Here is a 22,056-nt window from a genome sequence, read left to right as displayed (position 1 = left end):
TTCTGCAGAAAAAAACTTCGTCGAAATACAATATTGAATACGGCCCGCGGCTGCTGTTCAGTACACTTTTGAAGAATTTTAATGTTTCACATACCTTATCTGCTCCATTCGATCATAAAACTTCACCAATTATCAAAATTTCCACTGAATTCCTCATTATTTCTAACTAAACAAAAGGGCCCATAAACATCATTCAAAACAACAATCCGGTGACAGCGCTTTAGTGCCCTTTTAGTTCTCTTCGAAATTGCATTTAGAAAGGGCCCATTATGAACAGCAGTTGGAAAGCTAAAAGGGCCTAATAACGAGATTTTTTAAAATTATGAGTTTTATTGCGAAAATCAACATAAATTAAGAAGCAGTAAAGCAGAGTTGAGGATAATGGTGTGTTTTATCGAATCATCAGTAAAAATACCATCAGTCATGCTTATTTTTTAAATAGGAATTGAAACAAGTTGTCCATTTTTTTGCAAGCGATTTTCTCGAATCGCGGTTTTTGCTTTTGTGCCCTAATGAAATGTTAGGCTCGAAATGTAAAAGGTTGATTGTCAATTAAACTGCAAAATGCATTTTTTTTTAATATTTCATCATTTTGGCCACAATCTTGGATTTTTGCCTTCCTCACTGAATTAAGGCTATAATCCTGCTCTAAAAATGAACTTTGTATAAAAACGTCGTAGACCCACCTTCATGTATACATATCGACTCAGAATCGAAAACTGAACAAATGTCTGTGTGTATGTGTGTGTGTATGTGTGTGTGTATGTATGTATGTGACCAACAAACTAGCTCATGTTTCTCGGCACTGGCTGAACCGATTTGACCCGAACCTGTTGCATTCGACTTGGTTTAGGGTCCCATAGATCGAGTTTTATACAGTTTGAAGTTTCGATAAGTAGTTCAAAAGTTATGTATAAAAATGTGTTTTCACATATATCCGGATCTCACTTAAATGTATGAAAACTATGTCCGGATCCACCATCCAACCTGTCGTTGGTTAGGTTATCAAAAGACCTTTCCAACGAGTCCAAAACATTGAAGATCTGGCAACCCTGTCTCGAGATATGCCCACTTAAGTGACATTTATGTACTTTTTTGAAGCCGGATCTCACTTAAATGTATGTAAACTATGTCCGGATCCACCATTCAACCCATCGTTGGTTAGGTTATCAAAAGACCTTTCCAACGAGTTTAAAACATTGATGATCTGGCAACCCTGTCTCGAGGTATGGCCACTTGAGTGATATTTATGTACTTTTTGGAAGCCGGATCTCACTTAAATGTATGTAAAACATGTCCGGATCCACCATCCGACCCATTGTTGGTAAGGTTATCAAAAGACCTTTCCAACGAGTCCAAAACATTGAAGATCTGGCAACCCTGTCTCGAGATATGGCCACTTAAGTGACATTTATGAACTTTTTTGAAGCCGGATCTCACTTAAATGTATGTAAACTATGTCCGGATCCACCATTCAACCCATCGTTGGTTAGGTTATCAAAAGACCTTTCCAACGAGTCCAAAACATTGAAGATCTGGCAACCCTGTCTCGAGGTATGGCCACTTAAGTGATATTTATGTACTTTTTGGAAGCCGGGTCTCACTTAAATGTATGTAAACCATGTCCGGATCCACCATCCGACCCATTGTTGGTTAGGTTATCAAAAGACCTTTCCAACGAGTCCAAAACATTGAAGATCTGGCAACCCTGTCTCGAGATATGGCCACTTAAGTGACATTTATGAACTTTTTTGAAGCCGGGTCTCACTTAAATGTATGTAAACTATGTCCGGATCCACCATTCAACCCATCGTTGGTTAGGTCAAAAGACCTTTCCAACAAGTTTAAAACATTGATGATCTGACAACCCTGTCTCGAGGTATGGCCACTTAAGTGATATTTATGTACTTTTTTATTCTGGATCTTAAAAATAGATGAAATTTTTGTACAATTCCATCATATCAGCAATTGTTGGTAATAAGTGAGGAAGGCTCCAACCACATAGGTGGATTAAGTTAGTTTTTAATTTTAAATCGCTTTAGAGTAGTGTATTGATCATTTAAGCTTGGCAAACAAAAAATAAGACAGCGAAATAGTATTTTATGCAACAAGTTGCATAAAGAGGATTTTTTCAGCACGAGTCGTACATTTATCCAACGAGGTTCACCGAGTTGGATAAATACGATGAGTGCTGAAAAAAATCAAGTTTTGCAACGAGTTCTATACAACATTTTTTGCAATTCCAAAAAACACACACTGAGTGAAATTTTATGTCAAATTTTCATGTATTTTGTCAATAAATCGTTAAAATCAAAAAAAAAATATTTAAAAGTGTTACTTTTCAAAACAAGTGCTGAAAAGTTCAACTTTTCAACACCCATTTAAGTGCTGAAAAGTAGAACTTTTCAGCATTTATTTTGAAAAGTGTTGCTATTCGATTCTGTTAATTTTGGTACAGAAAAGTAGGCTATTTCGTCGTTCAAGAATGACAGGAAAAGTAAGTAGATTCACGACGGAATTGCAAAAAAAAATTGTGATTCGATTATCCGAAGCGAAATTTTGTCAAGGCCTTCGAACGAGGGGGACGTCACTCCGCGATAACACACTAAAACGCACAAAAACGAGCTCGAAAAACATCAACGCTACTCATCGTGCCGAGTTTTCACATAACGCCACCTTAAAGCAAGTTATCGCAAGTTAACGCGCGTTAAAGCGATTTAAAGCGGTCAGCGACTGCTCGATTTTGAACTAAGCAAAATCGTTCTTGCAGCCTTGCCATCTCAAATCGAGTAGTTTTTAATCGAGTTTGGCAACTCGGTGTTTGTTTTGCTTTTCCTGCAGTTTTTGTAAATAAACAAAGCAATCTGCAATCCGCGAGTTTTTTTTCCCGCTCGGTGACAAAAACGCTGCAGGTTTGCCGCTCCGCCGGCGGTCCCAAAGGACAGGGGGAATATTCCTGAGTTCGCGGTACGAGGAGATGTTTCCACCGATGGCTGGGCCGGCGAATTCGGTTTGACGGAGCAGAAGCAAATGCTTCAGGGTTTGTGGAGGAGCCCGTAGAACCAGCGAAAGACGGTCTACATCTCGGTGGAGGAAGGACCGAGTGGAGATGGTGGGGCACATGCAGGCCACGAACACGTTTGATTCTAGAGCGAATCGGGCGTTGGTGATCGACACGCCGGAAGAAGTTGATAGATTTTTGGGACCGTGAGGTGAATACTTGGATGAGGGACTTGTATCGAGGCCGAACGGGACCGAGCGGGTTGAGATCGCCGAGACACCAAAAATATTTCCGCCATCCGGTTGTTCCCCTGGTCCATCTTCTGCTGTACTGTAGCATGGACGCCCGGATCAAGATCGGAGAGTTTTACTACGAGTGGCGTTGCTTGCGAACCTGCTAGGGCCACCAGCAGGCCAGGCGGGGATAAGTTCGTGTTGGGTACATTTGCTACCTCAAGCTGTGGGCAACGAAACGGGCGATGTCGTGTCAGCTCACGGAAGATACCTAAAGATAGCTAAATAAATTGAGATAGGTGCAATTTATAACAACATTCAGGAAACTTTCCTATGAAATAAAACATTTTGATAAAAAAAAATCTTTATTTCTTTTGTTTCAACCAACATTTGGAACGGTTGTGAATGGTCTTGTTACGGACTACGGCATTGTCGGGAACAGAGAGTTTCAGGACCGCATCGGCGGTTCCTTGGTCACGGAGGACGCGCCTGGCCCAAGCGCAAGTCGACCAAACCATTGGCGTACGTTTCGGCAATTCGCAGGATCTGCTGGGGGACTGTCACGTTACGCGCGAGTGGGAAGTACCCGGTGGTGTAGACGGAGTTGGGTTCCGCGGGGAGTTTGAACAGTTTGTTGAGAACATTATGCTCGTTTAACTCGCCGCCGCCGCATGAGCTCGCTTAGTTTGGCATTTTTTGCCGCATGCTGGGAGGACATGGAGCTCTCGAAGGCGCGCTTGGCCCGCGTTTGTTCAACTTTGGGATGACGCGGCCAATTCACTGCACCGAAGTTAGGTGGTCACTCTCTGGTCGCCTAGCCTTGTCTTCAGGTAACAATCTTTGGGATGGATGACTTAGATGTAGGTTTTCCTCCAGTTCCCGCTTGGAACCACAATCAGCGGGTTGTTCAACGGCGGCTTCTTTCGGGACTTTTCATCGAGTTTGTCCATACAGGGGATTTTCTGGAAGATAATTAGGTTTAGAAGGAGTTTGAGATTTGGGATGATTGGCTGCTTACCGGAGCTACGACGTGGAGATCACCAGCCGCGTCGTATCTCCAAAAATCCTTTCGATCAACATGAAAAAGCTTCTCCGGAGTCTTCGGTCCCGCCAAGCCATCCAATCCTCTTCCAATCACGCCCAACTCCTCCCCGGAATGAATAACGGGCATCTGCTGTAGCAACTGACGAAGATCCCGCGTCCTCCAGGTCAACTCGGCGCCAGCTGAAATAACAGAGAGAAGATGTACGTTTTTATCCGCATTAACCGATTGATCGACTTTTTGTAAGAGGTTAAAATTTCAACCAAAACTCACCGTTGGTACTGCCCAGCGAAAGTTCGCTCAGTAGATTCTGGTACTTTCCGATCGGTCCGGGATGATACTGAACTGATTCGACGAGGATAGCTTGCTTCTCGACGCTGCCAATTGATGGTTCTGCGATGGTGGAATCGCCAGGGTCAATCAAATTGTCTCCCGCGGCCACTTCAGCATGTTCCGCATGTGACTTTGGTAGGACGACTGAAGCAGATCAGGACCAAAGCTGATTTCGAGATGCCAACGCGTCGAAAATTGACGGTGGTGGCGCCGCGAACTTCCCATCTTCGGTGGTGATGATTGTGCGAGTTCATCATACTATCATAGTCTTCAGAGTTGTTTTATCTAATTGATCGAATCTGGGACGAGGTGTTGCATACGACGAGCCCGCTAGGCTGTTAACTCCCCCATTGGATGCGAGAGAAGACTGCTGTTATTGTTGTTGCTGCTGCTGCTGCAGACTGGTATGCGAACTGCGATGCGATGCTTTGGAGCTGATTGGCGATGATTCGGCATTTCCTCGGTAACCTGATTCCTTCGAGGCATCCCCTGAGAGGAGAAAAAACAAACGTTCAACTCATGAATCTAAACCTAACATCTAATTCATCCTACCTGCAGCGGTTCGTTCGTCGACCAAAAATGCTCCAGCAACGCCATGTGATCCGTCGGGTCCGTGTTCGTGACCCCGACCTCCTTCGTCCGCGTCTCGGACTTGCGATGGCTGGTAGTGGTTGTTCTGCCCTCCACCAACCACACCGGTAACACGGTGACCACGGTGATGATTCTGGGTGCCACGCCGTTAAACAGCGGGTATGAATGCGCCTGAAGGTTGTTGTTGATCTTGTACTGCAGCTGTTGGCGATAGCTTGGCTGTTGCCGCTAAAGAGAAAGAAGCGATTGTAGTTGGTATTCCGCTGTCGGTTGGACCGGCGCAGCTGGTTGATATTATCACTGCCGCGGAAGAAGTGAGCGCGGTTTGAAGCAGTCTGATCCGATCAGAGCCGGTTAAGTTGGTGTGAAGGTTGAGCCACCGCGGTCATCAACACCGGGGGCGAAAGTAGCTTGCTTACTGAACGCTTGAAGCGGTGATGTTGGCATTGGAGGCTCATCGTGGTTGGACCTGGCGAGGACTGCGTCGACATGGTGTTACCGGCCGTTGGCATCTTCGATGATGAAGAGATGTTGCCAAACGATGTTGGCAGACCCTTGGCTGTAACATTTGAATCGGAGCGCAACAGTGGTCGGTGCACTGCCTGGCGTAATCGAGCTGCTCACAATAGAGGTCGCAGCTGGCAAGGGTTGCAGCAATCTAGAATGCAAAAAAAAAAAAACAAGAAAAAGTTTATTCCCCACCTTCGTCTGGTTTTGCACTATCCGGATCGTCTGGAAGATGCAAAATCATAGAAAATACATTCCTTCTCCAACAAGTTTTGCACCTTCCGGACTGTCCGGAAGGTCCATAAACAAAGAAACAAAATTTAATGTCTCCTTTAACCTTGTTAGCATCTTCGGAACAATCCGGAGGGAACACAAACAGTGAAACAAATTCCTCCTCAAACGTTCTATGCACCTTCCGGAAGGTCCAAAAACAAAGAAACAAATTCCTCCTCCAAAGTTCTTTCCACCTGCCGGACTGTCCGGAAGGTCCAAAAACAAAGAAACAAATGATTCTCGGAACCACGTTTGCATCTTCCGGACAATCCGGAAGGGCTCAACATAAAAGACAACTTTGCCGGCAAAAGGAAAACTGGATTGCCAGCTGCGAAAGTGGTCCATCAACCTTCCCAAACTGTTCCGGGAAAGGGAAAAACGGCATTTGAGCAATACTTACCTCCACTTTGAAGAAAAGTTCACTGCTCAGTGCAAACTGCAAGCACCAACTTGACATTTTAATCCCTAACTACTCAAACGACAGTTCAGCTTTTGAACTGTCGTTTGAGTGAAAAATCCACTCAAAATCAACTTGAACTTGATTTTGAGTACCTCCAGCCGACCGTGCGTCTGAAGTCCCTGGAACTAAAACCCGTCACAAGCGCCGGATACGGTTCCGGCGGAAGATTTGTCCCTGACACTTTTCTTTCAAGAAGAAAGCAAAATAAACTGCTCGAATGGTTTGACAACGAGAAATGTCATTTGCATTTGACAGTTCTCGCTGTCAAAAAAATCGAGCAGTCTGAAGCGTGATCGCAACAAAAGGTAAGCCAAAAAGCAAGTTATCGCGGTTAACGCGAGTTAAAGCAAGTTAAAGCGGAAAAGCAAATGTTAGCGCTGCAAAGGTTTAAAAGGGAGCTTTATCGCTCGGTGAACGCAGGAGTGACGTCCCCTCGCCTTCGAATAATCGTGTCTGGACTGTAGTAAAAATTCATAGCCGGAGTTGGAGTCGTCAAATTCTGAGAGTCAGAGTCGCTTGATCTTCGAAATCGGGAGTCGAGGTCGGAGTTAGCAAGTTCAACAGTTCAACAACTTTTAATTGGAGCTAAATCTCCAGAACCCCGAATCGGAGTCAGAGTAAATTTTAGAGAATTGAGTTTGTTGTGTACTTGATTGCAAAAAAAACAAACATCCAATCAATTCCCAAGCAACCTGAGTTAGAAAAATCACCACATCCACATGACGAAATCCAGTCTGCAAATTATAAGGAAAGTTTGATGCTCGATTAAAGCATGAGCATGAGCATGAGAGACCACCCATGGTTGCCCCTCCGTTGCTGAACAGAACCGTAATACCCTTTCAGCACTACTGAAACAGCACCGCCTCGAGTAAGCACACAAATGTATGCCACTTACTGGCCAAAAGATCAAATTTAATGCAATTTTGATCATAATTTCAATTTTGATAGACCATTTCTTATCGTTTTATTCGCACACATCAGCACGCAAGATGAGAGCTTAACTGCTTAACGAAAGTCGCCATCAATATCTTTTCACTTGCGTTTTCAAAGCGCTTAGGATATGAAATTGCTACCAACTACCGGCAACATGTTCTTTTGAACTTTAGTTAGTCACTCAATTTAAAAAATAATCCCGAAACATGTAAATAATTAGCAAGCGCCATCAAAAAAACAAACGCGCCAAGTCTTTTGACGTTTGATTTTTGACGACCCATTCCAATCGAAGGCTGAAGAAAACCGAGCGAGAAACGAAGGCAAATAAAGAACAAAGGGTGGCCACCAACACCACCAGCAGTGCCTGTTGGAGTCAGCCAGTGATGCCAGGAAATTTTCTCTATAAATGCTACTTTTCGTGAGTTTTCGCTTAAAATTTCATCCATTTTGGGAGCACTAAGCAGATCCAAAGAGTGCTGGAAGAGAAAAAGAACTAAGCTGAAAATAGGAAAATGGGCGTGGCCCAATGCACTCGACTGATTAGAATGCAATTTGAAAATATATTTTTTTTTTTTAATATTTGTAAATGGAATAAAATAACTTTTAGTAAAATTGAAAATAAACAGAAATGTTCACAAAAAGCTGCTCTACTCGTTGTTGTACTTGGTTTTAGTAAATTTCAAGGAACACTCCACATTATCCAGCATCATTCAAACACGACCGCTTATTAGGCTTAAAATGGGTATATTTCCGCTACGGTGGCTGGGTACATTTTCGTTTGACGAACTGTTGCTTTTTTCACACGACCAAAATCAACGTTTGGTAGTATGTAAAGGCTCCGTGTAAAGCGGATGTTAAACTAAAGATGGACCCCGATGGTTTGACAGCAATGTATAGTTTAACAGAAAACATCTCGACAGCCCCGTCATATGCTAGCGTTGGGAATAATTTGGAACTCTTTACATCAATATATCAAAAGACAAACGGGAATCGTCTCGACAGCAGCATCCGATTGCTTGAAATCTGAATAAAATCTTACCCCTTAATATCATTATGCCATTGGTTGCAAAGCTTGCTTAGAGCGAATCCTAGACTTGTTTGGCGATACAGTGGAGAATTTCCCTTACCCGTTAAAAAAAGTGGAGCCAAGAAATCACTGGTCAAAGTTTAAGGTAAATCTATTGGAAATGGTTCTATAAACATAAGAAATCCATAGATTATAGGAACATTAAAAAACATAACTCTGGAAAAGAATTGTCCGGACATTAAAACATTTTCCCTGTAAGAACTGTAAAAAACATCTCTAAACGAAAGAGGAGAGAACGAGCTCAAAAACCACTGGAAGAAATATGCCAAAATGAAAACATCACATGGCCAGGGCCACCCGCCGACCGGCCACCCCACCGACGTTTTGAGAGCGGATTCAAAATCGGGAGAGACCTGGCCGTGGGGCCATGGGAACGAGACCATCGAAAGATGAGAACCGTTCGCAGTCGTTTACTCACGCTCGACGCCGAGAGACGTGTCGAAGCCTCGTGTGTTGCGGCCCGCGTGGTCCAGCATAGATAAATAAAAAATACAAATTTCAAAAAAGTAGGAAAAAAACACACGGTATTTGCTCTTTCTCTTTCTCTCTAGTGGTGTGTGCGTGTGCCATTTTACGACGATTCGTCGGTTTGTTGTGTGTGCTTGAAACTTATCTACGACCTGCAAAGACGACCATCATGGTCCTGCTGACGGAGTTGTTTGTGGCCGCGGTCCTGGGGCTGGTGATCTACCGAGCCTACCGCTTCCTGACGGATCGTCCCTCGGCGAACTTCCCGCCGGGACCGCCGCGACTTCCTCTGCTGGGCGGCTATCCGTTCCTGCTGGCTCTGGACTACCGGCACTTACATCAGGCCGCGGCCCGTCTTTCCCAGCTGTACCGCAGCAAGCTGGTCGGGCTCTATCTGGGTCCGCTGCCGGCGGTCATCGTCAACGATTACGACACCGTCCGGGAGGTACTTCAGCGGTCCGATTTCGACGGCCGTCCGGATCTGTTTATGGCGCGACTTCGGGACGAGCACTTCCAGCGGCGAGGTTTGTTGATATATGGCTTCTTCTTCACCGTGCCCGGTTGCACAAATCAAACTTAATTGATGTGTTTGTACTGTAAAACCGCTGTCCTCTGGGAACTGCGCAAGGTGATCTTTCTTCGATGTGTGTTGGTTGATTTATTTGTTGAGTGATGGCAATTTCAAATACGACGTCGGAACTGATAACCTAAAGGCGCTCAATGAATTCGAAGTCGTCATGGTGGTTGTACAAGTTTGAATTTGGAAAAAATATGGCAAAAATGGAGACGCATGGTGCTTCATAGTAAATATGAAAAAATAAGCGTCTCCATGCGGAGAAGAAGATAGCATCATATATTACGGTTATTTAGCGGAAGACAAAAGAGTTTTTTTCGGAACTACCTGTGCAGTTCAAATCTCCAGTAAAGCTCTTCAAAGATGTTTTTACTATAGCAGCATTGAAGAACATTTGCACGGCATTTGTGAGTGAAATTTTTGTGTAGAGCTATAACTTTATCAACAAAACTAATTTTAATTAATTTTAAACAACATTCTGACTTGTAGATTTAGATGCACTTAGCTAAAAAGCTTATAAAAACTTAGTCAACTAAATATCAACATTGATTTTTTTCTTAAAATGATGATGATACATTTGACGTAAAAGTTAAGTGTTCAAATCTGATTTTAGCTAGAAAAACTATGACTATTTAAGTCATCCCAATAAGAATCTTCAACGGAACTATTTTTTCCTTAACTAAAAATTGACAAAATTACCGCGAATAAAAAAAACAAAACATTGAAGTTTGAGTCGTATCCAAGCAGTCCTATTTTTATTTGCCAATATCTCTGTTACATATTAATGATTCCAAATTTTCTGATCTCATCGAAAAAAGTATTTAGATTTTTTGGAATCCGGACAAACATTTCAAAAAGGTTTAAAATTTTATATTAAACAAATTTGCAACCAAACTTGGGCTGACGTAGGCCGATCAGGGCATTCAATTTTCTAGCGAGTCGGGTTTTCCGAGACCATGTCAAAAAGCTTCGTTTTCCAGTGCGTACCACTTTAGTTCAGGTAAGACTTTCAAGTAATCTATTTTTTTCCCTGAAAGTAATCACCAGTCAAATTATGGCCAATTCTCGATAACTTCATGCATTTTTTGAGGATCTCCCGTTCTCGATAGCGAGATTCCTACTTAAAACTAGGTGTCCGAAGGCAATTGCACATCTCTTTTAACACCTGTACTTCCCATCCACCCCGGGATTCGAACTGACAACCTTTGGGATTGTGAGTCCAACTGCCTACCAGCGACTCCACTGAGGCAAGACCCAGAGAGACGACTCCTACACCTGGGCTGAGCTAACGACCTACAGTACGTAAAAATAGTAGTTTATGCAACAAGTTGCAAAAGAGGATTTGCATTTATCCAACGAGGTTCACCGAGGTTTTCATGTATTTTGTTAATAAATCGTTTAAATCAAAAAAATGTTGAAAAGTGTTACTTTTCGAAGCAAGTGCTGAAAAGTTCAACTGTTCAGCACCTATTTGAGACATTTATTTTGAAAAGTGTTGCTATTCGATTCTGTTATTTTTGGTACAGAAAAGTAGGCTATTTCGTCGTTCAAGAAGGACAGGAAAAGTAAGTAATTTCACGACGGAATTGCAAAAAAGTGTTTACACCCCTTGGGCACTTTGCACATTTTGTGATGGAACAAGTAAACAATATAAAGTTTGACAGAAACCTTGTACTACGTTTTGTACAGAAACTCATGCCAAACATTTTGCTACAAAAATCTCATGAAAAGATGATTTCTATAAAAGGTAATATAACAAATACAAAAAAAGTTTGTACACCTTTCGAAAACTTAACACAAATAAAGTTATTTATTGCCAAATCACCATGAATCCAGTCATCCAACTCCAAATAGGCATTCTTGACTGATTAAAAAAATAGTTTGGATTGAATATAAAGTTTACTAACTACTTAGTATAAAATTTTATATAACTCTGAATAGATAGAATAGATTTTTTGTTGGAATTTCGTACCCACCCGGAATTACGTCATCGGAAAATCCGCCGGCATCCGAACCGGTCCTCGATTCACAAGTCAACCTATGTGAAATTGGAAAGGGCTTAAAATTTCTGATCTTTTGATACCACGGCCATTGTATGTTTTGTCCAAAACCCGTCACATTAGTATTTTTCAATTTGAAAAAAGCCTTCACAAATTTTTAAAGACTTATTTTCGTTTTAATAACACGAACCAAATAAAATTTAAAAAGAATAAGAGGACATTAAATTTAATTATGTACTAATACATTCTTATTATATCATTCAAAAATTAAAGCGCCAAAGACCACAAGAAGCAAAAAGAATAATGTCTTTCGGAGCATACTTCCGCAAATCCAGAGCAGCGCTGCTTGGTTGTGTTGCGTCTGATTGAGTGGGCAGCTGCTGCTGCTGGAAAGCGTAATGTGACACCAAATAAGCAAAAACAAACAAAACAAACCACGCCAAGGGCTACCGGCGACAGCAGCGCTCGATGATCACAAAAAGAGCCACTTTCCGTTGACGATGCTGACGATTGTTGTTGTTTATTTAATTTTGTTTTAATATGGCATACATGTACGTTGAATTCGCGTGTTGCCGTTCGTAGCTACATGAAGCGCTCATAGACATACACATGTGGTTAAATAAAGTACAATGACTCTCAATTTTGCTCTCTGAGTTTCAATCTACTTCTACAAATCAACGACATCGTTCTGTGTTGCCGCATTGCATACATTTTTTTCAGTCAGCACCAAACTGATGTTTCCAATCGGGTAGTGGAATTGTATAGTGAACGGTAACGTCAAAGTGATGCACTGATGAAGGAAACAGTCGAAATCAAGTGAACACATGGCATTACTGCTACCGTAATACTCTCAATCTCAATCGAGACCATTTTACTCTCGACTGTTTTCTGTTGATTTATATAGTTTGCATAGCATGTTTCTGCGTTATTTATTCGAGTGAACACATGTAAATGAGAGTTTTCAATAGTGTGAAAAGTGTGTGGGACTATGCCTATGGACAAACACTTCTCAAGCATTTTGGAAGCAGTTTCCAATTCAAAAATATTACCTAAAATTACAAAAAGGTTGTTGAGTAATATTATTCAATTCTACAATAAAAGACAACGTGAAAAGTTTAAACTTTATAATTTTTAAATCATTGTAAAATAATGATGAACAAGTTGGAATTATCACTAAATATAAAAACTGATATTTATGAAGTTTTTCCTGAACTGAAATTTAGGAAAACAAACAAAATTTTACTACACCTTTCTTACTGATTCTACTTTTCATGAATATGACGTTTAGAATGTGCTTCGTTTTTGAGATAGTGTAGCAAATCCAATTTTTAAAATCTCAACAAAAAAAAAAATAGCTGAAACATGAATGACTTTGACGGATTTTGCCTTCCTCACCTTACTGAGGAAAGGCTATAAAATCACTCGAAAAATGAACATTTTTATTAGACCTCCTAGACCTACCGTCATTTATACATAACGACTCAGAATCACCAGCTGAGCAAATGTCTGTGTGTTTGGCTGTATGTAGACATGTGTACCGAATCAATGTCACTGGAATATCTCGTCACTGACTGAGCCGATTTTGACCGTATTGGCCTCATTCGATTCGTCTTGGGGTCCCATAAATCCCTATTGAAATTTATAAGATTGAAATATAAAAAAATATAAAAATTGAAATTACAAGCCTAGGTTTCAACATTTGATTGAAAAAAGTTTTTCAAAATCTTTTTTACAGGCGTACAGTTGCTTTCCAATCAATAGTTTTGAAAATATCGAGGTATTGACGGAATCTTTTTTCCCAAAAAAAAAAAAATTTTGTGGGACTGTACATTAGGGACCTACATAGGGAAATGAAATGTTCTGGGAGAAATTTCGAACACCCAAAGTCATTCAAATATAAGGTTGAAAAACTAGTAGTTTTTCTTTGGTGCTGGCACTTTTCGTGTACCGAACAAGCACAAACATAACAAAAACTACCAGATTATTATCAACGACAGTTTAACAATATTTGTGATTGTTATAAGTGGGACACGGTAACGGGACTCTGAACGAAAGGAAAGGGGCGAAGGAGACGCGCAGCACTCATAAGTCTGAGAGAGCAGAGCGGCATCATTTTGTTCGGCAAGTTTTGTGGCAAACTCTGTGATCGTGGCGCGAGACTGGTGTCGGCAGGAGCAGCGGCAGAAACTGGTGAGGAAATTCCAATAGGAATTCAGAGTGAGAGAGTGCACGTATGAGGGTTTGCGTGTTTGCATGTGAGAGTACAATTGAGCTAGATTCATGGCCTATCTACAATCACTTAACTTAGAAAATTTCACTTAGCTTAGGAGTTTGAATCAATGGAAATGAATCTGATCTTCTACAATGAAAAGGAATAAAATTAGAAACTTGACGTATGGTTTGGAAAATTTCAAAATCTACGGTAAGTTGACGTTTCCATATCAAAGGTAAACAAACAACTGCATAGCAACGTATATCAGCCCAGCAAATTTTCTAAGTTGATTGTGGATGACGGCCGTAAGTTGTGTACATTTTCTAAGTTTTACTTTACTTAACTATTCTAAGCTAAGTGATTGTAGATAGGCCATCAGTGTTGCCGGATTGTCCAATATTTTTTGAATCCTATTTTTTTTTCCATAATTTATACGCGTTGACTTTTGCGAAACAATCGGCTACCAAAATGAGGAACTACTAAACGGTTTAGTGAATTCGCTACAATGTGGATTAAAGCCGTGACCAGTGTGTGTGTGTGTGTGTGTGTGTGTGTGTGTGTGTGTGTGTGTGTGTGTGTGTGTGTGTGTGTGTGTGTGTGTGTGTGTGTGTGTGTGTGTGTATTTGCTTGTTTGTATTTTCTGTGTCAGTGTTTTTATTTTCAGAGTATATCATTCGGTGCTGTTAAACGTTCCGTGTCGTGGTCAGTTCTCCCCGCTAAGTAATTCCGTAGTTATCGTTTCGTACACGGTTTCGTACCGCCGGTTTGTCGTTCCATGTGAATAGATCTGATCGAAAAGTTGTTTATTTTTATCCGGCTTCGATTCGAGCGCGTCAGCCTTATTGTAATCATAGGTTTTATCTCTTTTCCGTGCGTGGTTGATTCGACTTTACATTGCTTTTAAATATTTTCTCAATCTTCTCAATGGCTTAATACTATTCTTTTGCCGCGAAATAATTCAAAATCGGTCGATAATTAAAAATGTTTCTCTTGTGATTAATTAGATCATCACGATTGTGTGCGCGTCACGGTCGTCTCGCAGGATTTTCGTTGCCTTTTTCGTCTTTGTTGTCCCGAGTCGCGAATGATTTTTCGGGCCGAAAAGTTGTTCGGTTTCGTTTTCGTCCACAATATGTTTTGCCACGTTTACCGTATATTTTTTTATTAAAAATTTAATATGTTTTCGAAAATCAAAAGTCCTTCCCACAGCACAAATGCTCGGGAGGCACGCGTTCGTTTAAAAACTTTCTAAATAATTAACAATGTATCTTTCCGCAGCCGGCTGCCTAAGATTTTAAAAATTTCAACCGATAAACAAATTGCTTATGGTCGCATCACCTACCACAGTGAATCCTGACCTCATACCCATCTTACTAACCCCTCAAAACTCATGTGATACTTTGTCGGAGACGCAGTTGATTTGGCGGTCCCATCACTCAAGTATCGGACTAACATTCCCATCCACTTCCCCGTGTCTTACCACTGGTCGTGGCCGGCGTCGGTATTGATCAGCACGATAGGGACCTTTGAAAATTGCGAAGGGGTGATGATTGGTTCCTACTTTTTATCTGTGGTCCACGGAGCAATTTTTGGGGGTCCTGGTCAATAACGAAGTAGCAGCTACGGGTAGACACCAATGCTATGCTATGCTATGCTATTTGTGATTGTTATAAGTCTCGTTTTTTTGCGAAAATTATTTTAAATTGATTCCAACCTTGTTCTTGCATGATCTTGTTGCTCGATTGGAACCCCGATTTGACAGTTCGATTGGAACCCTGAGAGTGACATTTCGCCTCTCCATATAGGCTCTCTACTGTACATTGGTATTTCATGAAAATTTAAAATGTTTGCAAAGGAGTTCAAACATGATAAATATGATTATAAACGCAGGAAAATGCATTTTAACTGGTTTTCAGTTGGTTTAACTTTTATTTTCATTAAAATTTAGAAGTTTTTCGAAAAAATATTTTTGCCCCCTGATTTTTCACAACTTTGTGAGGGAGGGGGGGGGGGGGGACATAAACTTTGAAAAATATTTGCAACGGCCTAATTAATCTGATATAACTATTTTTTGGTGTCAGGGGGTTTATTTGGCATTTTGAGCTATTGCAAATTTTTAGGACACTTTTCTGTTCATAATTATGCTAAAAGAAAAAAAAATTCTGATTCATTTTTGAGCAGTTTCCAGAGTACCGTGAAATTGCCGTGAAATCCCTGTGTTTTGTAATTGGGTACTAAAGCCCTATGTCAATTTTTATGTACAACGGTATAAAACACGATTAAAAACCATTTCTGATCACTTTTTTTTCATTTTAATGCAAAAAAAAAATTTGACAAGACAACATTTTTTCGATGGATCAACTATGGTCCCCTTGGAACGAGCTGTCAAGTAGGAGCTTTTCTGTCAAGAAGGACCGCGAGGATAATTTTTCAAAATTGATTTAAAAATCCATTTTAAACTCTTTGTGGCCGTACAAAGGGTCATTGTACTCAGAAAAATAAGCTTTATCGCTTTAAACAATAATATCAGCAATCTAAGCTTCATTTTAGGACCCAATTGGCATGCCGCGAAATTTCAATTTGTGTGCCGTGAAAAATCACTAGCCCTACTTATTATCGTTTAAAGTGAACTTGAGATTGAATGCTTCTAGGCGACAGGCGGGCAACCCCGAATTAATCTCACTCACACTCCCCAAGTTTGTGTTTGTTTGCTTCCCTCTTGAGGAGAATTTGTCAAAGTGGATACACTCTCGAGGTGATGATTGTTTGATTAATTTATGGCCGGTCCCGCGGTCAACAGGCGCTGATATTTTTCGATGCACTGAAGCTCGTTTGGGGGTTATTATAAAGTGATAAGAAGATTTTGGATAGAATGAAATCATAAATCGATTAGACAACAGCACCCTGACCTATTTGATGATGATAAACTTTGGTGTGATGTCTAGGTCGGAATCTTTGATTCGACATCTTTTAACTTGGGTTTTCCTTTTTATTGCGTTTGCGGTTTATTTTTTTAGTTGATTCAAAAAATCTGTATAAATCAAAGAGGCTGTAAACGATTTTATTTCCAAATGGTTACTTTTCAGCCATATTTGTTTCAGAAAAACATTCAAATCTTTATTGAGAATATTTCAATAAAAAAATAATTTCTACATGTTGTTAGCAGAAGCGTTATACATATCGTGATGATGGTGTACTTCGTTTTTATTTTTATTTTTTTATTTTTAAATTTTAGAATCATTGAATAAAGTACGTCATATTACGGATTCATATAGTGAACCAAAACTATGTGCGCAGTTTGTGTAAGGCCCCCATTTAAAAACCAATCATAGGGTATTTGTCCCTATTTTGGGCCTAGTACCTATTTTTAGTCTACCAAACTTAATTCAACGAAATTGAGCATTTCACCAAATCTGGCAGGACTCTGTCACTTGATAATGATACGTGCAGTCATTATCTTCATTTTGGTGGGCAAGAATAATTTACTTTTTCCTTCTAAATTAGAAATAAAGCAATAAAAATAACACTCTTCACTTTTTTCTTTGCAAATCGCTAGTTGCCCATTAGGTCAAAAATTTTCACCACTTTTGCTTACCGCTTGTTGACACTCAGCATCACGGCTTTCATCGCTCAGCACATGAATGAGAGCCGTCCCCGAATCTCAAACCACCGGCAATATGTTTTTGTTGGTGGGTTGCACAATCCCGTTGCAAAAACAATCACCAAACTACCACCAAATCAATGAAATAACTGATATAAGTTACTTCGTCCATTTCGGAGAGAATGGCTATATATTCAGTCCATTTGACACTTCTACAAATTTTGACAATGTGTGTGCGCTTTTCAAAAGTTACAGTCTTTTTTGCATATTACGGGCTTGTTGTTTGGCTACGCAACAAATGTTTTATTGTGTTTAAAACTCGTAAAGAATGATATAAATCATGTCCAAGCTAATTATGCACGTAATGCAAGTGAAATCAATCGTTCTAATGTTGATTTGTGGCTTAAAACATCACAATGATTGAGCATGTTTGTCGACCGAATTTGTGCGGCTGTACTGTACGAGCTGGGGCTGAACCGTACGTCAAAAAAGTTCGCCACGTGCTTCGAGATTTCAACCAATCAGAAGGTAGGCCGAAAATATGCACAAAGAAGATCGTATGCTAGGAGCAATATTCACCAAATAGGGGCAAAAAGTGTTTTAGTTTTTCGTGCTTTTATAGCGATTAATGTATTTTTATGAAAATGTTGATAATGTACGAGCTTAAGCATTAAAAACCGAACTTATTCATGTAATACAAGCAAGGCTGCCTATAGCAACCTTTGAGAATACATCAAATAAAAAGTGCGCTCGGCTTAGTAAGCCCAAAATAGGGACAAATACCCTATAAATGTGCTTTTTTGGTAATAGAAAAATAATTCACAAAGTTTAAGTTAAATAAAAAAATATAAAAGTTTATACAGTCCACACTCGATTATCCGAAGTTTCGATTATGCGAAGGTTTGTATGGGACTTTTTTTAAATATTTAGACAGTGCCGAATGGTTTTTTTTTTCCTATGTTTCTATGGAGAATTAGTGCTGTTCGTTACTCCCACATATTGCATGCAATTTTTGCTTATATGCAACAGTGACGAACCGCCCTATTCTTCCATACAAACATTTGGAGAAAAACCAAGTGCACGTGTTTCTGGGACCCAACTTTCATGCTTTCCCTCGAGTTGAGTCTGCGCAGAAATTTTATTGGTCTGTGATATCCGAAGTGAAATTTATCCAAGACCTTTGGATAATCTAGTCTAGACTGTAAATTATAAAAAAATGGCTGAGTTTTCTAGAGATTTTTTAATTTTCGTCGACGGGTAAATAACTGGTGAAAACAGTCATATTCGTTTAGTACTCTGTTCATCTTACTCGTTAAAGTTAATTACAATACCCATTAAAAACAAGTTACCAGATAGCGTCACAAAATCTTGTACGGAGCCCAGCAGCAACAATTTTGTCTCAGTTGTTAAACCAACTTATATTTCTTTATCAAGATTGCATGATAAATTGATAAACAAACGGAAATGTTGAAAAAGTTGCAACCCCTAACAAATGACCTCTTCCCTATTGGCAGGCCTCTTCTTCACCGACGGCGACAGCTGGCGCGATCAGCGCAAGTTCTTCCTCAAAACGCTGCACCAGTTTGGCTTTGGCCGGCGGAGCGCCGAGTCCGAGGCGGACATCCAGAGCGGGCTGGAGGAGCTGATCGCGCTGCTGCGCGACGGTCCCAAGCACGAGCACGAACACGCGCTGGTTGACGCGAACTCCGGATTCGCTCTCTGCCCGACGGTGTTCTTTGCGCTGTTCTCCAACGTGGTCCTGCGGATGTTGATCGGAGCGCGGTTGGGCCGCGAGGATCAGGGCGTGCTGTTCGAGTGAGTTGGACGGAGTGGGTATTTTGGGAATTGTCGATGATCTTTTTTTTGTTTGGTTTCAGAGTTGGCAAGAACTCGATCGCGTTTCACCGCGGTGGCGATGACTACGGTATGGTGCTGAGCTATATTCCCTGGATTCGGCATCTGTTCCCGAAGGCTTCCGGGTATGAGTTGTTACGAGAGGTGAACAAGAAGGCGAACGCAGTGGTGCTGAGTTTGGCCCAGAAGGTCGAGAGTAGTTACGACGAGAACGACATCCGTTGCTTTATCGATGCGTACATCAAGGAAATACGCAGCGGGAAAACGGGAGGAGTGTCCACCGGGAAAGACACGTTTGGATTTGAATGTGAGTTTGATTCTTTCGAAAAAGATAGATCAAATTAATATTGGGATTTTTTTTCGTTCCAGATGATCAACTGGTCATCGGTTGTGCCGACTTCCTGGTTCCACCGCTGTCGGCAATCCCCGCGATGATGTGTCTCATCTTGGAACGGTTGATCCAGCATCCGGAAGTTCCGGAGAAGATGTACCGCGAGTTGACCGAGGTAGTCGGAACGGGTCGCCTCCCAACGCTGGACGATCGCGCTAGTCTACCGTACTGCGAAGCCGTCATACGGGAAGGTCTCCGACTGGACACCCTAGTCCCGTCCGGAATCCCACACGTGGCGATCAAGGACACCCAACTGGCTGGTTACCAGATACCTAAAGGCACGGTGATCGTCAACTCCCTCGACTACATTCACCACCAGCAGGAGATTTTCTGCGATCCGAACAGCTTCAAGCCGGAACGGTTCCTGAACTCTGACGAGCAGCTATCGCTGGACCTGGACAAATCGCTGCCCTTCGGAGCAGGAAAGCGCGTCTGCGCCGGAGAGCAGTTTGCCCGAAATGGGCTGTTCCTAGCGATCACCTCGTTGGTGCAGAACTTTACCTTCCAGTTGCCTCCCGGCCAGGGCGGTCCCGATCTGAGCCAACGAGCGACCGGAGTCATACGCACAACGCCGGACTTTCGGCTCAAGTTTGTTAGCCGTCGTTGAGTTTGAGATTAACCCTAGATGTTTAGAATCAACGCGTCCAGCACAGACAAAAGCCCATTTTTCGACGTTTCTTCACCCCCCCGAGAGTGTGTGTGTATGTAGATGTGTATCGAGCTGTCAAATCGCAACATGGAGTTAAACTTTCTGTGCAGTTGCTGTGAAGCTTACCAAGGCTTTTCAAAAAGTTTAACTCCATGTTGCACACACTCTCACTTTTAATTTCTCGATAGTGTGTGCTTATTTTTACAACCTAACCGATACAAATAAAGATTATTTAACCTTACTATTGCTTGTTGTTCCAATTCTGTAGTTATCAGTCGCATTAAAAACATAAAATGAGAAAATTTACACCCAAATGAAAGACATCAAAGTAGACTACAAAATTATTGCATTGATTGAAAGCTGTTCTGTGAGCATTGCATTCCCGAGATTCTTATGTTGCTAGCGTTCGAAGGGCTTCGTATCAACTGATCTAAAATTATAAAAATAAAAACATTCAGCTCCATAACTTAAACTTTTTGACATAGGACTATGTCTTTACTTACTATATTGGGGGGCCAGTTCAGAAATTCGATCCAAAGCGTCACTTTTAAGCGTTAAAAGGGGACATTTTGAACGCTTATATCTTTTTCCTGTGAATCAATCCAGATGGTTGGACCACCAATCGAAAGAGGAAGACTTCAGCTATTGTTTAACTACATAGATAGTCTGACTAAACATAGTTAAAGCACTTAAAACATGCAATCAAAATGAGTAATTTTTCGGTACAAATCGGACAGATGACCAATCAGAGCGAGCGTATGCATTCGAGACCGCGCCCCTTTTGTGCCGTTCTCCGGTTGTGCCGCTATTTAAGCAGAAAATTTCGCAAAAGCAAGTCACTTTGGAACGAGCACTCGAACTGTGCACGTCGGGCCGGCGCGGAGCAGCAGCAGCAGCGGCCAATAGAAGAAGAGGACCAGCAACCAGAAGGAAGAACCACCAGCAGCAGAAGGAGGAAATCCAAGCGAAGCGGACGGCGTGGAAGTCGCGATGATGCGGCGGTTCTCATGAAAAATGGCCAATTCGACAGTGGTGGCCAAAACCAGGAGTGGCCGATGCCCTCAAAGAAGGTTCCCCGGGCCTGGGGGACATTTACAGAAACATACGAGTTGTGGCAATATGGGTATCAAAATTCATGGTTTTTATACTGAACATAATAATGGCCATTTCGACAGTAGTGGCCACAACCTGGAGTGGCCGGTGCCCTCAAAGAAGGTCCCCGGGGCCTGGGGGACATTTACAGAAACATACGAGTTGTGGCAATATGGGTATCAAAATTCATGGTTTTGATACTGAACATAATAATGGCCATTTCGACAGTAGTGGCCACAACCTGGAGTGGCCGGTGCCCTCAAAGAAGGTTCCCCCGGGGCCTGGGGGGACATTTACAGAAACATACGAGTTGTGGCAATATGGGTATCAAAATTCATGGTTTTTGATACTGAACATAATAATGACCATTTTGACAGTAGTGGCCATAACCTGGAGTGGCCGGTGCCCTCAAAGAAGGTTCCCCCGGGGCCTGGGGGGACATTTACAGAAACATACGAGTTGTGGCAATATGGGTATCAAAATTCATGGTTTTTATACTGAACATAATAATGGCCATTTCGACAGTAGTGGCCACAACCTGGAGTGGCCGGTGCCCTCAAAGAAGGTTCCCCCGGGGCCTGGGGGGACATTTACAGAAACATACGAGTTGTGGCAATATGGGTATCAAAATTCATGGTTTTTGATACTGAACATAATAATGACCATTTTGACAGTAGTGGCCATAACCTGGAGTGGCCGGTGCCCTCAAAGAAGGTTCCCCCGGGGCCTGGGGGGACATTTACAGAAACATACGA

At 41.6% G+C, this 22,056-nt stretch overlaps 3 protein-coding genes across 4 annotated transcripts in view; 1 reads left to right on the top strand and 2 right to left on the bottom strand.

Annotated features, from left to right (window-relative positions):
* LOC119768737 overlaps positions 1-22,056 on the bottom strand; it is a 70,293-nt gene that overhangs the window by 36,728 nt on the left and 11,509 nt on the right. The window lies entirely within an intron of this gene.
* On the bottom strand, positions 4,758-7,202 carry LOC119768741. The gene is made up of 4 exons (XM_038259672.1): positions 6,573-7,202; positions 5,620-5,858; positions 5,162-5,428; positions 4,758-5,099 (listed from the first exon to the last, which is right to left on the bottom strand). Exons 2-4 carry the CDS (start codon positions 5,710-5,712, stop codon positions 4,983-4,985), a joined length of 477 nt encoding a protein of 158 aa, XP_038115600.1. The 5' UTR covers positions 5,713-5,858; positions 6,573-7,202; the 3' UTR covers positions 4,758-4,982.
* Positions 8,847-20,451, top strand: LOC6051159 (probable cytochrome P450 304a1). The gene is made up of 4 exons (XM_001867596.2): positions 8,847-9,452; positions 18,830-19,130; positions 19,193-19,476; positions 19,539-20,451. Exons 1-4 carry the CDS (start codon positions 9,098-9,100, stop codon positions 20,165-20,167), a joined length of 1,569 nt encoding a protein of 522 aa, XP_001867631.1. The 5' UTR covers positions 8,847-9,097; the 3' UTR covers positions 20,168-20,451.

This window comes from Culex quinquefasciatus, chromosome 1, assembly GCF_015732765.1.
Source record: "Culex quinquefasciatus strain JHB chromosome 1, VPISU_Cqui_1.0_pri_paternal, whole genome shotgun sequence".
NCBI classification, from domain to species: Eukaryota; Metazoa; Arthropoda; class Insecta; order Diptera; family Culicidae; genus Culex; species Culex quinquefasciatus.
Note: the sequence above shows the minus strand (reverse complement) of the source record. Positions and strands in the feature narration are given on the sequence as shown.

What these genes read in the sequence shown, in the direction of transcription:
- LOC119768741 (XM_038259672.1), bottom strand. Translation starts at nt 5,712, where the DNA reads ATGCCAACGGCCGGTAACACCATGTCGACGCAGTCCTCGCCAGGTCCA. An exon ending in ATCACCGCTTCAAGCGTTCA is followed by an intron (nt 5,429 to 5,619) that starts GTAAGCAAGCTA and finishes CTTTCTCTTTAG; the next exon opens with CGGCAACAGCCAAGCTATCG. An exon ending in CGACGAACGAACCGCTGCAG is followed by an intron (nt 5,100 to 5,161) that starts GTAGGATGAATT and finishes TTTCTCCTCTCA; the next exon opens with GGGGATGCCTCGAAGGAATC.
- LOC6051159 (XM_001867596.2), top strand. Translation starts at nt 9,098, where the DNA reads ATGGTCCTGCTGACGGAGTTGTTTGTGGCCGCGGTCCTGGGGCTGGTG. An exon ending in CGAGCACTTCCAGCGGCGAG is followed by an intron (nt 9,453 to 18,829) that starts GTTTGTTGATAT and finishes CCCTATTGGCAG; the next exon opens with GCCTCTTCTTCACCGACGGC. An exon ending in AGACACGTTTGGATTTGAAT is followed by an intron (nt 19,477 to 19,538) that starts GTGAGTTTGATT and finishes TTTTCGTTCCAG; the next exon opens with ATGATCAACTGGTCATCGGT.